The sequence below is a fragment of the Ornithodoros turicata genome, chromosome 1 (genome assembly GCF_037126465.1).
Source record: "Ornithodoros turicata isolate Travis chromosome 1, ASM3712646v1, whole genome shotgun sequence".
Lineage (NCBI taxonomy): Eukaryota > Metazoa > Arthropoda > Arachnida > Ixodida > Argasidae > Ornithodoros > Ornithodoros turicata.
Genome location: NC_088201.1, coordinates 185866125 through 185880575, shown reverse-complemented (window position 1 = coordinate 185880575; position 14451 = coordinate 185866125). Strand labels below are relative to the sequence as shown.

The following is a 14451-nucleotide window of genomic DNA, read 5'->3' as shown; positions in this document are numbered from 1 at the left end:
GGCCGTTGCCTTCGTAACAGGCGGTTGCTTGCGCCGCCTAGACCAATAAAATGTTACGTAACACAGGTAACAGGTGGAAACTGAGAACTTTTTGTGTACTCGTGTTTAATAAACATACCAACACATTTTGACGCCACGGAATCGACGCTACGCTGGGCGCACAGAATCTCAGTGTCTCACATAGCTAACAGTGGCTCTGACACTGGCACTATCGATGTCGTCATAGTACAATGGTGACCAGGCGAACCGAAGTGAACCGAAGGTTCGGTGAACCGAAGGTGAACATGTTTTAGGCGTTATAAGTGCAAGTGGGACTTTTAGGAACGAAGGATGGACTACGGAACCCATCTTCAGTAATTTTGTGTGCAAAAGTCTGAGACAGTTAGGTTGAAAAAGATGTCAGGAATATCGGCAATTCGCAGTACGGTGTTGACGGATATATCCCCTTTGTCTACGACAGAAATGTCAACAAAAATCTATGTTCCAACACAGAATTCTTTCACCACTGCAGCACACATATTTACGCAGGAAGAAATTCACTGTACGCAGAATAAACCACCACACTGAAACAAACAGATGTCCCAGGGATGTTCATAGGATGTTGTAATTTTGGGACGTCTGCGACGTATTTAGGATCATACCATGGATGTCCGCTAGACATACAGACAACATTGCGATATTCGCGACGTTCGCGACCTATTCTGGACGTCCATGGGATATTAGTGGTTTGCTGGGTGGGCTGACTTTACACACCCGAAGCCTTTCTGAATACCTTCTGCTGTCGCTGCAATAAAATATTTATCGCGAGGGTACTACAATGTCAGCTCTACTGCTGTTTGAGTGATAAAACAGTGCGCCAGAACCGCACCCCACGCCGGCTTGGACACGCGACGCGCGCGCGTTACCGATTCCCTGAGTAAGCGCACTGTTTTATGCTGGATTGTGACGTCACCATGGCATGTTGGGGCTTGTTTAGCAGTGTCTTTCTTGTTACAGTTTTACCCGCCGCTAGTATCTTGTTGCTATGTTGGGTTAGCCGTTGAGTTTCGTACTGGTGTGTGGGGAGTCTGGTATTATTCCTGAGCGCTCCGTTTTAAGCCTTTTCCCTGCTCGCTTAAAGGAATTTGTGTGCCCTTTTCCTGTGCTTTCTTTACGCAAGGGCAATGCGTCTGCGTGTGTAGCACCATGCAAGAATTACCTGACAGCAGAAATGGGTGTCTTTTTCTTAGTTTATTAGTGTATGCTTCGGTTTTTGAAGTCATTGCAGTTCAAGCACAAGTGCGCACAATTTTTTGTTTCCCATTCCCTTTTTCACTGGTTTTATGCAGAAGAAAGCTGCATGGTACAGCTGAATTTTTTAGAAGAGGGTTTGTATGTTTTTTGTTTGTTAGATGTCATTAGGAGCACACTGTGTTGAGGAAGTGAGCTGTTAGCAGTTATAGGTATTTGTGCAGAAATGCTTGCATATGAGCGCAGGACAGAAATTCCTAGCACGTCACCCTTAGTGTAAATTAATTATTTTGGATGTGAGACTGCTTCACTGCATGACAAGGCTGAAATGGAAAAAGAAAAAATTGGAGCGCTTGATTAATAGTGATCCAAGTAACAGGGCAATTATAGTTTCTATAGAAAGTAGAATTTTAAGGCTCCTAAACTATAGTTGAGCGTAGTACGGACTTTTTGTGATAGTCTTTCTAAACTGCAATGCAATAATCATTAATATAGTAGGAATGCAATTCACATTATATATCTGTTCCCGTAACGGCGTTCTGTCTAGTCCTCCGTGGAGCGCGAATGGAACTTTGCCCCCAGGCTTTCACAACTTTTTGCTCGCAGGTGTAGCCTGAGACAACGAATGTATGAGCATAGAAAAGGTTGAGCGCCATGTATTACACAAGCCTGGTTATGATGTTGAGTGTTCCAGGGTCACAATTATTATTTCAAAGAGCAGTGGTAGTTTACTGCTGCTGTGATTCTAATGACCATGATAAGCCTTTACAGTGAAGATCGCTAAGATCAGCGTTCACGCACGATACTTTTTTAATTTTAATGTAAGAATGAATATCATTAAGAGTAGGAAAAAAGAAATAATCCTGCAATTCAATAAATAATAGGAGTGTGATGTGTATGTGATTGCAGGAAGTGATGACATCATGCAGTCTTTCAGGTGTCTGGACCAATGCATATATTGTTACTGGGAAAAAGTGTAGCAATAGAAAAATGGGAGGTTGGTCAATGGTGTGCATTGTCCTGTACGGATTTTTGATGAGCATTGTTCTTCGAATAACAGGAGTGTGTGTGCTTAGAATAGTTGGATGCTGGTTTTACACTTTGTTCAAGTGTTACTTTGCATTTTTGTTCCCCTTGTTGTCGGACAAACATGCGATTTTTCCCGACGTAACAGTGGGTGTCCTGACCAGTTATGCTTTCCTTCTACATATAGTTCTGTTTTTCTTTTTGAAAAGACACATTCTTGTCTTGACGATAGTGCTGCCCTGAATGGGAGTAGTGCTAGAATGATTCTTAATATTTTTGCGATTCAATTAGTTCAAAGACTAACTGCAAGGGGGACAGGTGCATTGCTTTAGTCAGGAGGAACAAAGCGTCATTATTCAGTTATCTGCCTGGCTCTCGGATGTGACGGACATGTCTCGATTAGCTCGTTGTATGTAGCCATTGATGATATTACTTGTTAGGATATTTTGTTTTTTCCTGTATTCGTAAGTCTCATTTAGTAAGACTTTAGGAAAGAAATGCTTAATTCCTACAATCACCTCTCATGTGTGATGTTTTTCTGCAATACTTTTTCTGTTTCCTATGCAATCATTGTAGTAGAATGAAGGAAGTGGGATAGTGATTCAATAAACAACAGGTCCCCTGTCTAGAGCGTACGCGTCCTTGAGCCACGCAGCTGCATGCTTGGGTGATGACATCATACCTTAACTTTACTGTTTCAGGTGCACCTTGTCCAGAGGAGATGGGTTGGACATCAGTGAAAAAAAAACAACAGTGTAGCCCTGAGCCAATAGGATGACGTCAGGACCAATGAGCAAAGCCTGCAGAGGGCGCAAGGATTCACTTCTCTTTTGGACACTGGCCGGTGTGGACGCGTTAATTCTGTTCCTATCAATTGTGTTGGCCGTTAGTGGAAGAGCATAGCTTCGGTGGGGTTCTGTTTACCTCTGATGGGGTGCGGATGTGTCGTTCGTCACTCTTGAATGGTGTGCGACGATTGCGGTGGATTTTGTAATGAGCGGATTTACAATGAGGGAATGCGGTGTACGTGTTCAATGATGGTGAGTGTCTTTTTCACTCTGTTGAAGTGTTTTTCTGTGTTTGCTTTCCTCTGCTGCCCAGCGCTCGTGCGATTTTTCCTCGTGTAACAGTGCTCCTGAGATGCCCCGACCTGCATGCTTTCTTCGTTGATGCATCTAGCTTTGTATTTTTTCTTTTTTGGATAAGAAAGATTCATCTTGATCATTCTTGTCTTGATGATGACACTAGTGGTGGGCTCATTTGTTGTGCAACTAATTATTTTTTTTGTTAGCTATTGATGGTTAGCATATTTACTCTTGCTTTCCCAGCCTCTGTATTATGAGTGTTTTTCCCCTGGCATGTTCAGAGCTGTCCTAACCTGCCCAGACATGTCATGATGACGTCACAGCTGATGTCACAGGATGTCCGGAACCGGTGGTCATGGCTGCGATGCTTTACAACCTGCCTCTGTGCTTCGTCGCCCAGCGATGGTCAGCGGCCGTTCCGGACCGCTTTCTTCAAGATGGCGTCGTTGATCTTCCACTAAACTCCCCACTCTATCTATTTTTCTTTTTTATAGACACAGGTTGCCGCCAACTCACAGCTGTACTGAACACGAATTAGACGCTCCCCAGTTATTGTGATGATTCACTGAATGATGCTGATTACTGTGAGGGGTCCCAATTAACTCTAACTGCTGATTAAATCCTGTTTAAGGCTAGTTGTGAGTTGGCGCCAGTCTGTGTCCAGTAATTACTACTTGTCATGTCATATAGTGCCACGCGATTCGCAAAACGTTGGAAGTACAATGATACAGCCGTGCATTTCTGAGTACCTGGAAGATAATTGCACGATTTTCTTTGAATTCAATGAACTTGTGACAGTACTGAAATCGAGGAGGCCCACAAAGACATGTATACCAGAATGTCAAAAGAGAAAACGAAAATCGAAAAGAGATTTGTGTACAAGCACGAAATAGAAATGAGAAAGAAAAAAAGAATGTATTATCGGTGTCCCGCTTTTTCTCTCTCAAACTTTTTCCCCTCTGCTATGTTCCACATTTTCAATTCTATTGTAAAAGATCGCAGTTGCGCGGAGTTAGGTGTACCGCTACTACACAGGGATATACAGAAAAAGAAAAGAAAATGTTTCATCATAAAGTAAACGTAAAATCAAGAGCTGCAATCAATTGAAAAGCAGGGAAGGTAAAAGGTAAAAGGTGAAACGAAAAAACAAAAAGAGGCCAGAGGCACTGGGCCTCAAGCATTATCGCGATCTAGATGTCGATGCCAATGACCACACCCTTTAAACTAATAATAATAATAATTCGGAGCTTTACGTAACAATTATTTTTCATCACGTTCGAGCATAATAGGCGACTGGCAAAGGCATGTTTGAGGCCGTCCGCGCAATACGTGCGCTGGAAAACCTGTTACAAGCATTTTCATCTAGAACTATACCAATAATAGACAAATAACACAAAAAAACAATACACAGGGTGTGGGAGCACACAGAAGTGCATAAATATTATTAGATCTGAGAACAGTAAAAAGTGTGTTAAGCAGCTTCTGTGCCCCACCGCTGTCCACTCCAAACACGATGGCGGATAAATAACCGCCGTTATTTCGCAAATTTATAACACTTACTTCAGGACCGCATATATCCTCCACAGGGGTCAACCGCCACGGCTTATATACGCCACCACTCTATGCGCCGCGTCTATTATACGTCCCCAGTGTTATGCGCTGATCCTTCTGTTCGCTTCAGCCAGCATACGATATTTCAAGTAAACGCTATTCCTCCAACCACCACACTTCACTCACCTGTGTGGAAAGCAAATTCAGTACATCTTTATTGACCCCAGGCACACAAAGATCATGTCCAGCACCAATACTTTTGGCACATATGAGGCCTGCTGGTGTCTTTCTAACCAGAAAGGTCAGGCTACTGCATCGTCAAAACATGCGCGTGTGGTTTTTGCAGGTGATCTTGGTGAATACATGTGCAATGCAGAATAACAGTGTTCCATTTTATCTGCTTGAATCGAAATGCATTGCCCAGGTGGCAAATAAGATACAACAGCGACATACATTAAGCTGAACAATTTCCCTAGACATGTTTTTCCCTTGCCGATTCGACCAAGCAGTTTTACAGCATGTAACAGTACTCTACCAGGGACAGCAAGTTCTGATGAACCGGAAGGACAGTGTAGTGGATGAGGCACTTGAACATACAAGGACTTGTTCAATTGAAGTTGAGGGAGAGGGGTTACCATGATAAAACCAATCTGGGCTGCAGTGAACATAATATCTCATAGTTACTTATACTCAACAGAACTAAAATAAGAGCAGAGTTATCAACGCTACCATTCCCGCTACCATACATACCATACCATACCATACCATAGAACGCCACCATATGATGCCCGTCCATTCTTACTCTAGTGGGCTGCAGTGTACATAATATCGCACAGTGCCTCATAAACAACGGAATTAAATAAGCGCACAGTTATCAACGCCACCATACAGTTAGGACGGCAAGAGATTAAGGACACATCCGTTAAGTCACCAAAATATCCTGCATTAAAATGAAAGCTCGCTCTGGTGATTTCCACATTACTGGGGATCTCAATAAAAGGCACGTATGTTTTGCATCAGAGTCTCTCTGCGCCCAGGTTTGTAAAAAAAAACAGCGCAGACATTCAAGCATTTCTACAGTTACTCGAAGAATTGGTGACACTCTTTCATTCACATGTTCGCAATCTTCTACATGCAAGCGCCTTGATTTTTATCGTGTTAATATGCCTCTCTTTCTAATTTGCCATTGAGACCTGAATTACGTGGCATAGATACCATCTGATAAGGTCATTATTTCAAGCGGTCAAAAACGAACGCCTGCTGCTGCGAATGATTCGAAATTTTGTTCGAATTTCGTTCCCCGAAATATTCAGATAATAGGTAGATATTCCCGTTAGGTAGGTATTAGGTCAGGCAGGCAGGTCCCATTGACCTCCTGATTTTTTTTAATATTGAGAAGTTCGTCATAAAACAGTAAACGAATGGTTTCTACTGAATAGTTTTTATGCAAAAAAATCGAGAAAATCCGGCCTTGAATTCGAGTGCTTCACTTTTTAACGTAGTTGCAAGCGGTACCTCCCGAGTTTTAAAATATATTCTTGCGAAATTTCCAGTATATATCCTTTAGTATGCATCCAGGCCAGCAGGTGAAGCGCAAATTTTGTTGCGCAGGTCGAACGCTCTGTGATATAGAAAGTGACGAATATGCTCTCTAGTGGAATTTTGTTCCAAATTCGACGCGTGATTCCCTGGTTGTAGGTGTTGCCCATTGCTATATTTGGCATCATTTATTTTCATATTTTGATGCGTTTATCTCTTACAGGTATCCGCTGAAACAGACAAACGCTTAGACATAGGGACAGGAATTTTAAGAGCTCGTTTCCCGAAAAGACTCCTTTGTATATCAATGATGTTTTGCCAATACAATGCCAGGCCTTAGAGCTTTTGCATACCAGAGAAAAAAAAACTGCTTCGAAACCTGCACACGAGCAATGAGCGCGTTAAAACGCGGTCCTATAAACTGCGCTTGTAGCTGTCTGGGAGGGGCTGGCGCTATTACGGGATGACTGTTCCCTGTCGATGTCATGTGCAAATGCAGCACCGAGTGTCACCAGTTAAGTATGAAAGAACAAAAAGTTTTACACGGAGGAAAACTAAACGCGCGTGTAACTTAATGTAACAGCCCAATCACTGAAAGGTGGTTTACCGGTATAGATGCACAGAGCTTCGTTTTCTTGGTCTGAGGCGACCACGGGAGCCGTTTTTGCTGGAACCATGGTTAATATTGCGCGATGTCAACGGTCCGCTCATCCTGCCCGCCAGTCTAGACATTAGCCTTTGACAACTCAAGCGATGTCGCAATGTGTCACAGCCGTGGAGAAGCCGCCTCAAAAACCAGCGCCGTCCGCCTAACTCTGACCCCTAGCAGGACGCGGACTGGTGCACGCTACGTGATGCGACGTGATCTTATTGCGTTATATTTGTCGTTGTTAACGTTTTGGTTGCGCTGCGGATAAGGCTGGGAGGCAATTAACGAGGGCAGCAAAACATACGCGCTTTTATCCGCCACCGGTTTTTACAACTGATATATCTATGTGTAACAAGTCAAGCTGGGAGCAGGGAATATTCCCTAGGCAAGTTATCAGAGGCGGACTCTGCTTTGTATTATGAGTACTCAAATATATCATACTGTTCTTCTTCAGGCTTGGAGTGCAATCAGAAAGCAATATCCGATGCGGAAGATGTGTGCTTGAGGAAATACGTGCAGGAACACGGCATCATTTCTAGAGGCCTGCTGTCCAGCAATGAAAAACGACTGTGCTGGTAAGCTCTTCGTCGCGTGTATCCGGCGGTCCCCCCCCCCCCCCTGACGTTTCTCCTGCGCACCCCGTGCGGGGCAGAGGCTTCGGTGTTTTATTTCCTGTCCTGTCGATAATGATACTTTACGCTGCCTGCGGTTCCTCATAAGACACTGGCGGTACTCCAAGGAGTTATGATGTACTGCTAGAGAGGACAACGCCCTATGTGGTTTGGTTTGGAGAAAGATTAACGTGTATATACTTCGAGCCATTTCACCAACAGCCCTAGCTGTCTGGTCCACCTGAGACATAACGGTTGCGTCTGCGGAGAGGAAAGAATCCGCGCGTCTGCGCATGAGTTGTGGATGGGTGGATGAATAGTCGCTTTTCTCGATCAGAGCGACATGGATAGCGCTGGAGGGAAGCGCCATGGAATGCGGCTTTTTGATGCGGCCGCGCATTATGCGCGGAATCTGGTATGGCATGCGTTCCCTTTGTATTTAATTTTCATTGTTCTTACGAATGCAATTTCTAAAGTTGCTCAGTTACAGGTGGTTGGACAATACAATCCTGGGTGCAATGTCTCCTCGCATCTTCGTAAACTATTCCAGACTTAAAAACATTTGCAACTGTGCAACTCTTCGACCATGTGAGGCACACGCCGGGTATAGACGGAAGTGTGTGCATTAACTCGCAATATGGAGCACACGAAGCATACAAACCGGTTGTCTGCGTTGCGTCCTGTCTTCCTTCAACACCATGTCTACGTTTCATCCAAACCAAGTCGCTCGCATCAGCACTCTTGCAGCATCCATTTTATTTCCATCGCAGGAATCGCACACGCTCATACATGCATCCTATATGTATTTATTTATTTTAAATATAACCAACTACTTGAATGGGATATTCAACAAACAACTGCGCGTTTACAGGGCATGTCAGTATGAAATATGCACAAAACACATTGCATACCGTTGCACACAGCGCCGTTCATAGCGATCTTCCCGCACATCTGGCTGTGTTCTCTCAAGCCTCATATTCGCCTACGAGCAATGCTAAAAGCATCGGTAACAACGTAGAAACTGTAACAATTGTACATTCTCACGCTTCGACGTTTGGTAACAGACTGATGAATACGTCGGCGGGGGGGGGGGGGGGGGGAGGGAGACTTTGAGAAACGCTTCCTCTTAAGCGCTGTTGAATGTTGCACGGAATGCAAAAACAATAGCTTCAAGTAAGAGCAGTAATATGAAGTTACCAAGGCACATGTACTTTTAAATAAATATTCACAAAAATTTTCAACAATTTTGAAGGCGGACGAACCACTATGTGGTGCGGCATTGAAAACATGTTACAACGCGCCCTCCTTGGCCTTGGCACCAGCGGCCAGCCTCCGCGACATTGGGCAACGGCTATTTGATTTGTTAGGAGTAAATTTTAATTTCACATTTCCATTCAATTTTCATTTCGTTAAGTGCCATATTTTTCGATACAATGCGTATTCTGGAATTTCATTTGTCCGAATAAGACCACTTCCTCGAATTAGTTCATTTTCTGCACGGACATACAGCGTTCTTGCTAATCATAGCATTACTCAATTTTAGAATGAGCATGTACCGTCGGTCACTATTACGCCCATTCCTTCAACAACTGGCGTCTCACTTATTGTATTACCAACATGCCAAGCAGCATGTTTGATCTCGTTCAATCAATTTGAAAGGAATTTCTCATTGATACCCATTAGAACAATTCTTCCAACTGACTTCTCATTCCTTGTATTGGCGAAGTCTGTGATACATGAAATGCTGGATCTCATTAAATCAATTGCAAATCAGCCTTTCTCATTGGCACCCATTAAACCAATTCATTAATTCGGTTCCTTATTCCGTGGTAGCGGTCTTCGCAACACAACGCGGCGGAACCCGGTTTCGCGAAGGCACCTTCACTGCAAACGTCCAATTCAGTCAATGATAAATAGTCGTCCTGTACGCGTTCAATGAATTGGAAGTTTGATTTCTCATTGAATCTAAATAAAATTGCGGAAAGAATTCAATGTGATCACGTCTTGTACTCCCTGCAGGGTTGTGCTTCAATGTCACGTGTTGTCTGTCTTACAATCCGGAGCTGGGTTATAATTAGTGCGAATAGTAATAGTAGAATTTATTAGCCACGAGAAGGTTCGGGGTCATGTAACAGATATTTGTCTGCTATCTTTTGCAGTATGTTGGACTACAAGAAGAATTGTGTTCCAGACCAATTAAAACCAAAAGGATGTGGTGAACTACTTCTTCAAAATTATGTTGCAAAGATACAGAGTGAAATGAGATACCAATGTGCAGCATCGAACTCGATGTGTGAGTATAACCACAGCAAGGGCGCTGGCGCATAATGCATCGTACATGTGTTCGGAGAACAGTAGCTCTGATTACGTTGGTGGCAAATGTCACCATATCTCAGGAGGAGTGTGTTCTAACTGGTTATAGCCTCTGCTGTCTTCCATTCTCGTTTTAAGGATTGCTACATTTTTTATATCTTTAAATATTTCATTAATTAGTAATGTTGATCACAACAAAGTTGGTAGTGTTACCAGCATTATCTGAACAATTATTTACATGATGGCACGGAATCAATCGGATGGCAATCGGCGGAATTCAAAGAACCGTATCGTTAGAGCAGGGAATTGAGGGCGTGGCATGAAATTTGTGAGTGAGATTACTCCTTCGACACGACACGCTTATCGGCAGGGCCTGATCAGCGGTGCAGCTTGTGTTTGAAGAAGCGACACAAGAAGGCCAAACAGAAGATGACGCTTCCCTGCTGGGTCAGATCATGCTGCACAAGCTGAATGCGTCAGTGTAAAACCCAATAAGGCACATGAGAGAAAACGCAGAAAAGCAACGGCTCCACACTTGTGACAGTTGCAACCAAACGGTGTATTTTCTAGAACTTACTGCATAGTATTTTTTTTTATTTCCTCCTAACGGTAGAATTGTTTGATATGTACAAGGTGCTTTTTATTGGATACATATTTTATTAAAAAAGCGGTGGGAGCAGCACTGATGTCATCTTCGCAGCGACTTATGCGGTCAGGCGGATACCCGTAGGGCTGTGTATGCAAGTACTGGACGGAAAATGTGTTAACTTCATTAATCAACGAAGTCATTGCATGTTTTCTGGGAAACATCCATTACTGAAATCCATCGTCCTTATGAAACAGCCAAGAAGCTAACGTACCTTGATATATAAATTGACAAACCTTTGCTATGCGAGTGAACCAAAACCAGGACTACGCATGTACCTACGTACGCACTACGCCGATGCCGTTTTTGTCGGCGGCGATTGGTCAACTTTGGGTATGGTGGCCATGTGATGTCAGACAGGGAGGTACTCGGGTTCGAATCCCGATGTCAGCTGTGCCGTCTCAATTTTTCGTGTTTTTTCTCGTCTGTTTTCTTTTCTCGTCGTCCCTCAGACGCTGTCATATACAGGGTGTCCCACCGAAAAAGAGCCAGGGGCTAAAAAAAAAGACGGAGTGCTGGACACAAATGGAACCAATTGTACGTGCTTAGCAGTTGTGTGGTCTATCCAAAAATATTTTTTTCGTCGCCCCTTGTTAATTAATTAGCGGTAATTAATTTTCTAACTTTTCAATTATAAAAGCTACGAAGTTGTCTCAATGGGAACATCTGATCTCTTCGGTCGCCTGATACCAAAGCCAGTTTCAGAACAAAAATCCGTTCGATAGATCGTTCACAAAAAATTCGTCAATGAACATCCATTTTTTTTCTTTATTTTGTTCGTTGCGCATCTCTAGAGGCGCGTCTTTCCTTCACCCCAAAAACGAGACGACGAAAGAGCACACTATCGCCTCTTGCGTCCTGGAAAAAGATTAAAAGAAAACAGAAATAGCAACCCAAGATAATGGCAGTTGCGATAGAGTCACCCCATATATTTTTTTTTTTTTTTCCGCAAGTTAAAACTCATCTTCGACGCATGAAGCGGCACTGTGCTCTTTCACTTTCTCACATTGGGAATGAAGGAAATACGCGTCTTCGAGGATGCGCAATGAACAAAATAAAGAAATGGTGTTCCTTCACGAATTTTTTGTGAACGATCTATCGAACGAATTTTTGTTCTGAAAACGGCTTTGGTATCAGGCGACCCAAGAGATCAGACATTCTCATTGAGACTTCGTAGCTTTTATAATTGAAAAGTTAGAAAATTAATTACTGCAAATTAATTAACAAGGGGCGATGAAAAAATATTTTTGGATAGACCACACAACTGCTAAGCACGTACAATTGGTTCCATTTGTGTGCAGCACTCCGTCTTTTTTTAGCCCCTGGCCCTTTTTCGGTGGGTCAACCTGTATATGTCAGCAGCGTCCCCGTCGAAGTCGGCCCAGGACGCACATTCCCCATAGTGGTAGTCGTGACATTGCCCACCGCGTGAGCTTGTGCGTTACACGCAGAAAAAGAAAAGAAGAAGACAAAAACGAGGCTGGGAGCAAACAGGACACATCTGAACAATGCATGTTCTTCGTGTGCGCTCATTTTGCTGTTATTCATTTATTTATTTATTTATCTTATTCATTAGTGGGCAGCATACGCATGGGACAGTTGTGGCATACCAGGCGTTTGTCCATATGGCAACCTATAACTGCGAGTAATGCAGTCGATGTTGGGAAACGGAAGCGCAACCACATGTCGCCATCTTGGCTCATCATGAAGATTCCAAAATGCGGATATTATATTTTATCGCGGAGTCATTCACACTTAGAAACGTAGCGTTCAAACTTGTCCGCTAAATAGGCACTTTTATATCTTGCTTGCTACCAAAACCAGCCCTATGCTGTACAGCTTATTTTGTGTTCTGTCCATTTATCTTTAACCTAAGCTCAGGCATATGTTGCCATCGTCAGAGCCTCAATTCGCTGAACAGCATTTTTCTAAACACCAACGCATACAATAAAAGTTGTAGTGAAGAGAACAACATCGGCCAACATGTGCGTATTAAACAAGCACTTGGTCATTTAAACAGGTTTCTTAACAAAAAGCGTTACTGCATAAAACGAGATCCTAACAGGTAACAAGCATATTGACCCGCCTCTCTTGCTGCAGCAGAGCAGTCATATAAGATAGAATTAAAAACATGAAATTACAAGAATTATTCACTGTAAGACTAGAACAAATACTTGTCATGTTCTTTCTTTCTTTCTTTTCGTTTTGTTTTCCTTAGACGCTTTAGGGCAAGTATTGGCACATTAGCTTGTGAGGTCAGCCATGGACGCTGCCCTGGACACCATGCCTTTCGCCACACCAACAGAGAGATCGCTTTGCAATACTACACTACCGATCAACCAGGAAGCTCCTGCATTTGTCTTCTTGCGGATGTTGATATGACACGAAACACCTTTTGGATCAATAGCACGCTGGCTTTAGTACAGTGCCTGGAGTCATTTCTGGAGAAGTGACGTAACATCATCAGTGGTTTACCCAGAATTTTGTGCATGGGGGTGTATTGGGCTCCGCAGGGGGTGTGACGTCACTGCTCCCATGTATTTTTATGCTCTTTGAAGAGATACTGGGTAACCTCACAAAATTTTAGGAAGGGGGTGTGGCTTCTAGACTTTTGTGGGTTGGTAGGGGGTTGCGGGGGTCTGGACACATCATTGAACAACATGTAAATGCTCGTATCTGTGGCGACACCCTCTAAGCTATAAAACGCAAAGTAGTTTGGAGCTCCCGTTTTTCAAAAATCGCATATCTCAGTAAACCATATCTCCGAGCAACAGAATAATCTCCGTAAATGAAAATTACTGTTTAAACTTTTGGTCCTTCACACTTGACTCGCAACAGAAAACTTCCTTCCATCAGCTGCGCTAGTCGCGGAAATACAAATCTATTTCATAGCAAGCACATAATTTCGTGGAGGACTCGTGTATTTTCTAGCACGGTTTCCTGGAACCCGATGCAGTTCCCTTAAGGTTCTGGTGATGGAAAATCTCACACCGTTCTAAAAGGATGACACAGTGCATTCTGAAATCCCTCGACTGAGAACGCACTGAGACCATATTTCAGAATACCTCCCTCCCTCACTAGCACGTGTACCCCTCCTCCACCGGCATGCGTTCTGTGAAAAGGCAGTAGAGTCCAAGGCAGAAATGGGGAATGTTACTTCTTGGGCGTATCTTTTTGGCAGAGTTCGTCCAATGTACTAAAACTCGTCATTTAGCAGATCGGAAGGGCTTATGATTATTACGAATTATGATGAGCCAATCCCCTGACTCCTTTGTAGTGGCGGGTATCACGTTGTTGTTCTTGACCATGACAGCTTCCCGCTTGCTTTTACAAAGAGCGCGTCCGATGTCCAACGCTCCCTGATATGTTTCTCTTCGCGATTGCGTGTTAGCGTTAGGAGTGAGCGAATTACATACGTAGACAGATGGAGAGGACAGCCGGAAGGAGTGGGGGTTGGTGTGCCTCATGGTCTGACTTCAGGGGGCAACTGTGTCAACATTCGTCTGAAAGTTCTCCTCCCAAAAAATCAGTGGCGATTCAGCTGCAAATGCGAGAGAAACGCGTTAGCATTAGGCGCCTTTTCCGGTCTATACTGGACTTCCGCGTACCGACTTCCGGTCTAAACCCGACTTCTGATTGTCCACTTCTGGCCTCAACCCCACTTCCAGTTCTCCACCTCCAGTCTACAGGGTGTTTCATTTAACTGCTTGCAACACTCTAGCTCTAACGACTGGTTTTTCCCCGGGTCTGCAGAAATGTACCCGGACTTCCGAAACTTGGATGGAGCATGTTTCCGTCACG

The 14451-nt window shown here is 43.6% G+C and overlaps 1 protein-coding gene across 1 annotated transcript in view; it reads left to right on the top strand.

Annotated features, from left to right (window-relative positions):
* The window catches only part of LOC135374067 (uncharacterized), a 249900-nt gene that overhangs the window by 116081 nt on the left and 119368 nt on the right, over window positions 1-14451 (top strand). Inside the window, exons 14-15 of the mRNA XM_064607070.1 lie at window positions 7535-7655; window positions 9851-9984. Coding sequence (XP_064463140.1) covers window positions 7535-7655; window positions 9851-9984 — 255 coding nt within the window. The remainder of the gene's footprint in view (window positions 1-7534; window positions 7656-9850; window positions 9985-14451) is intronic.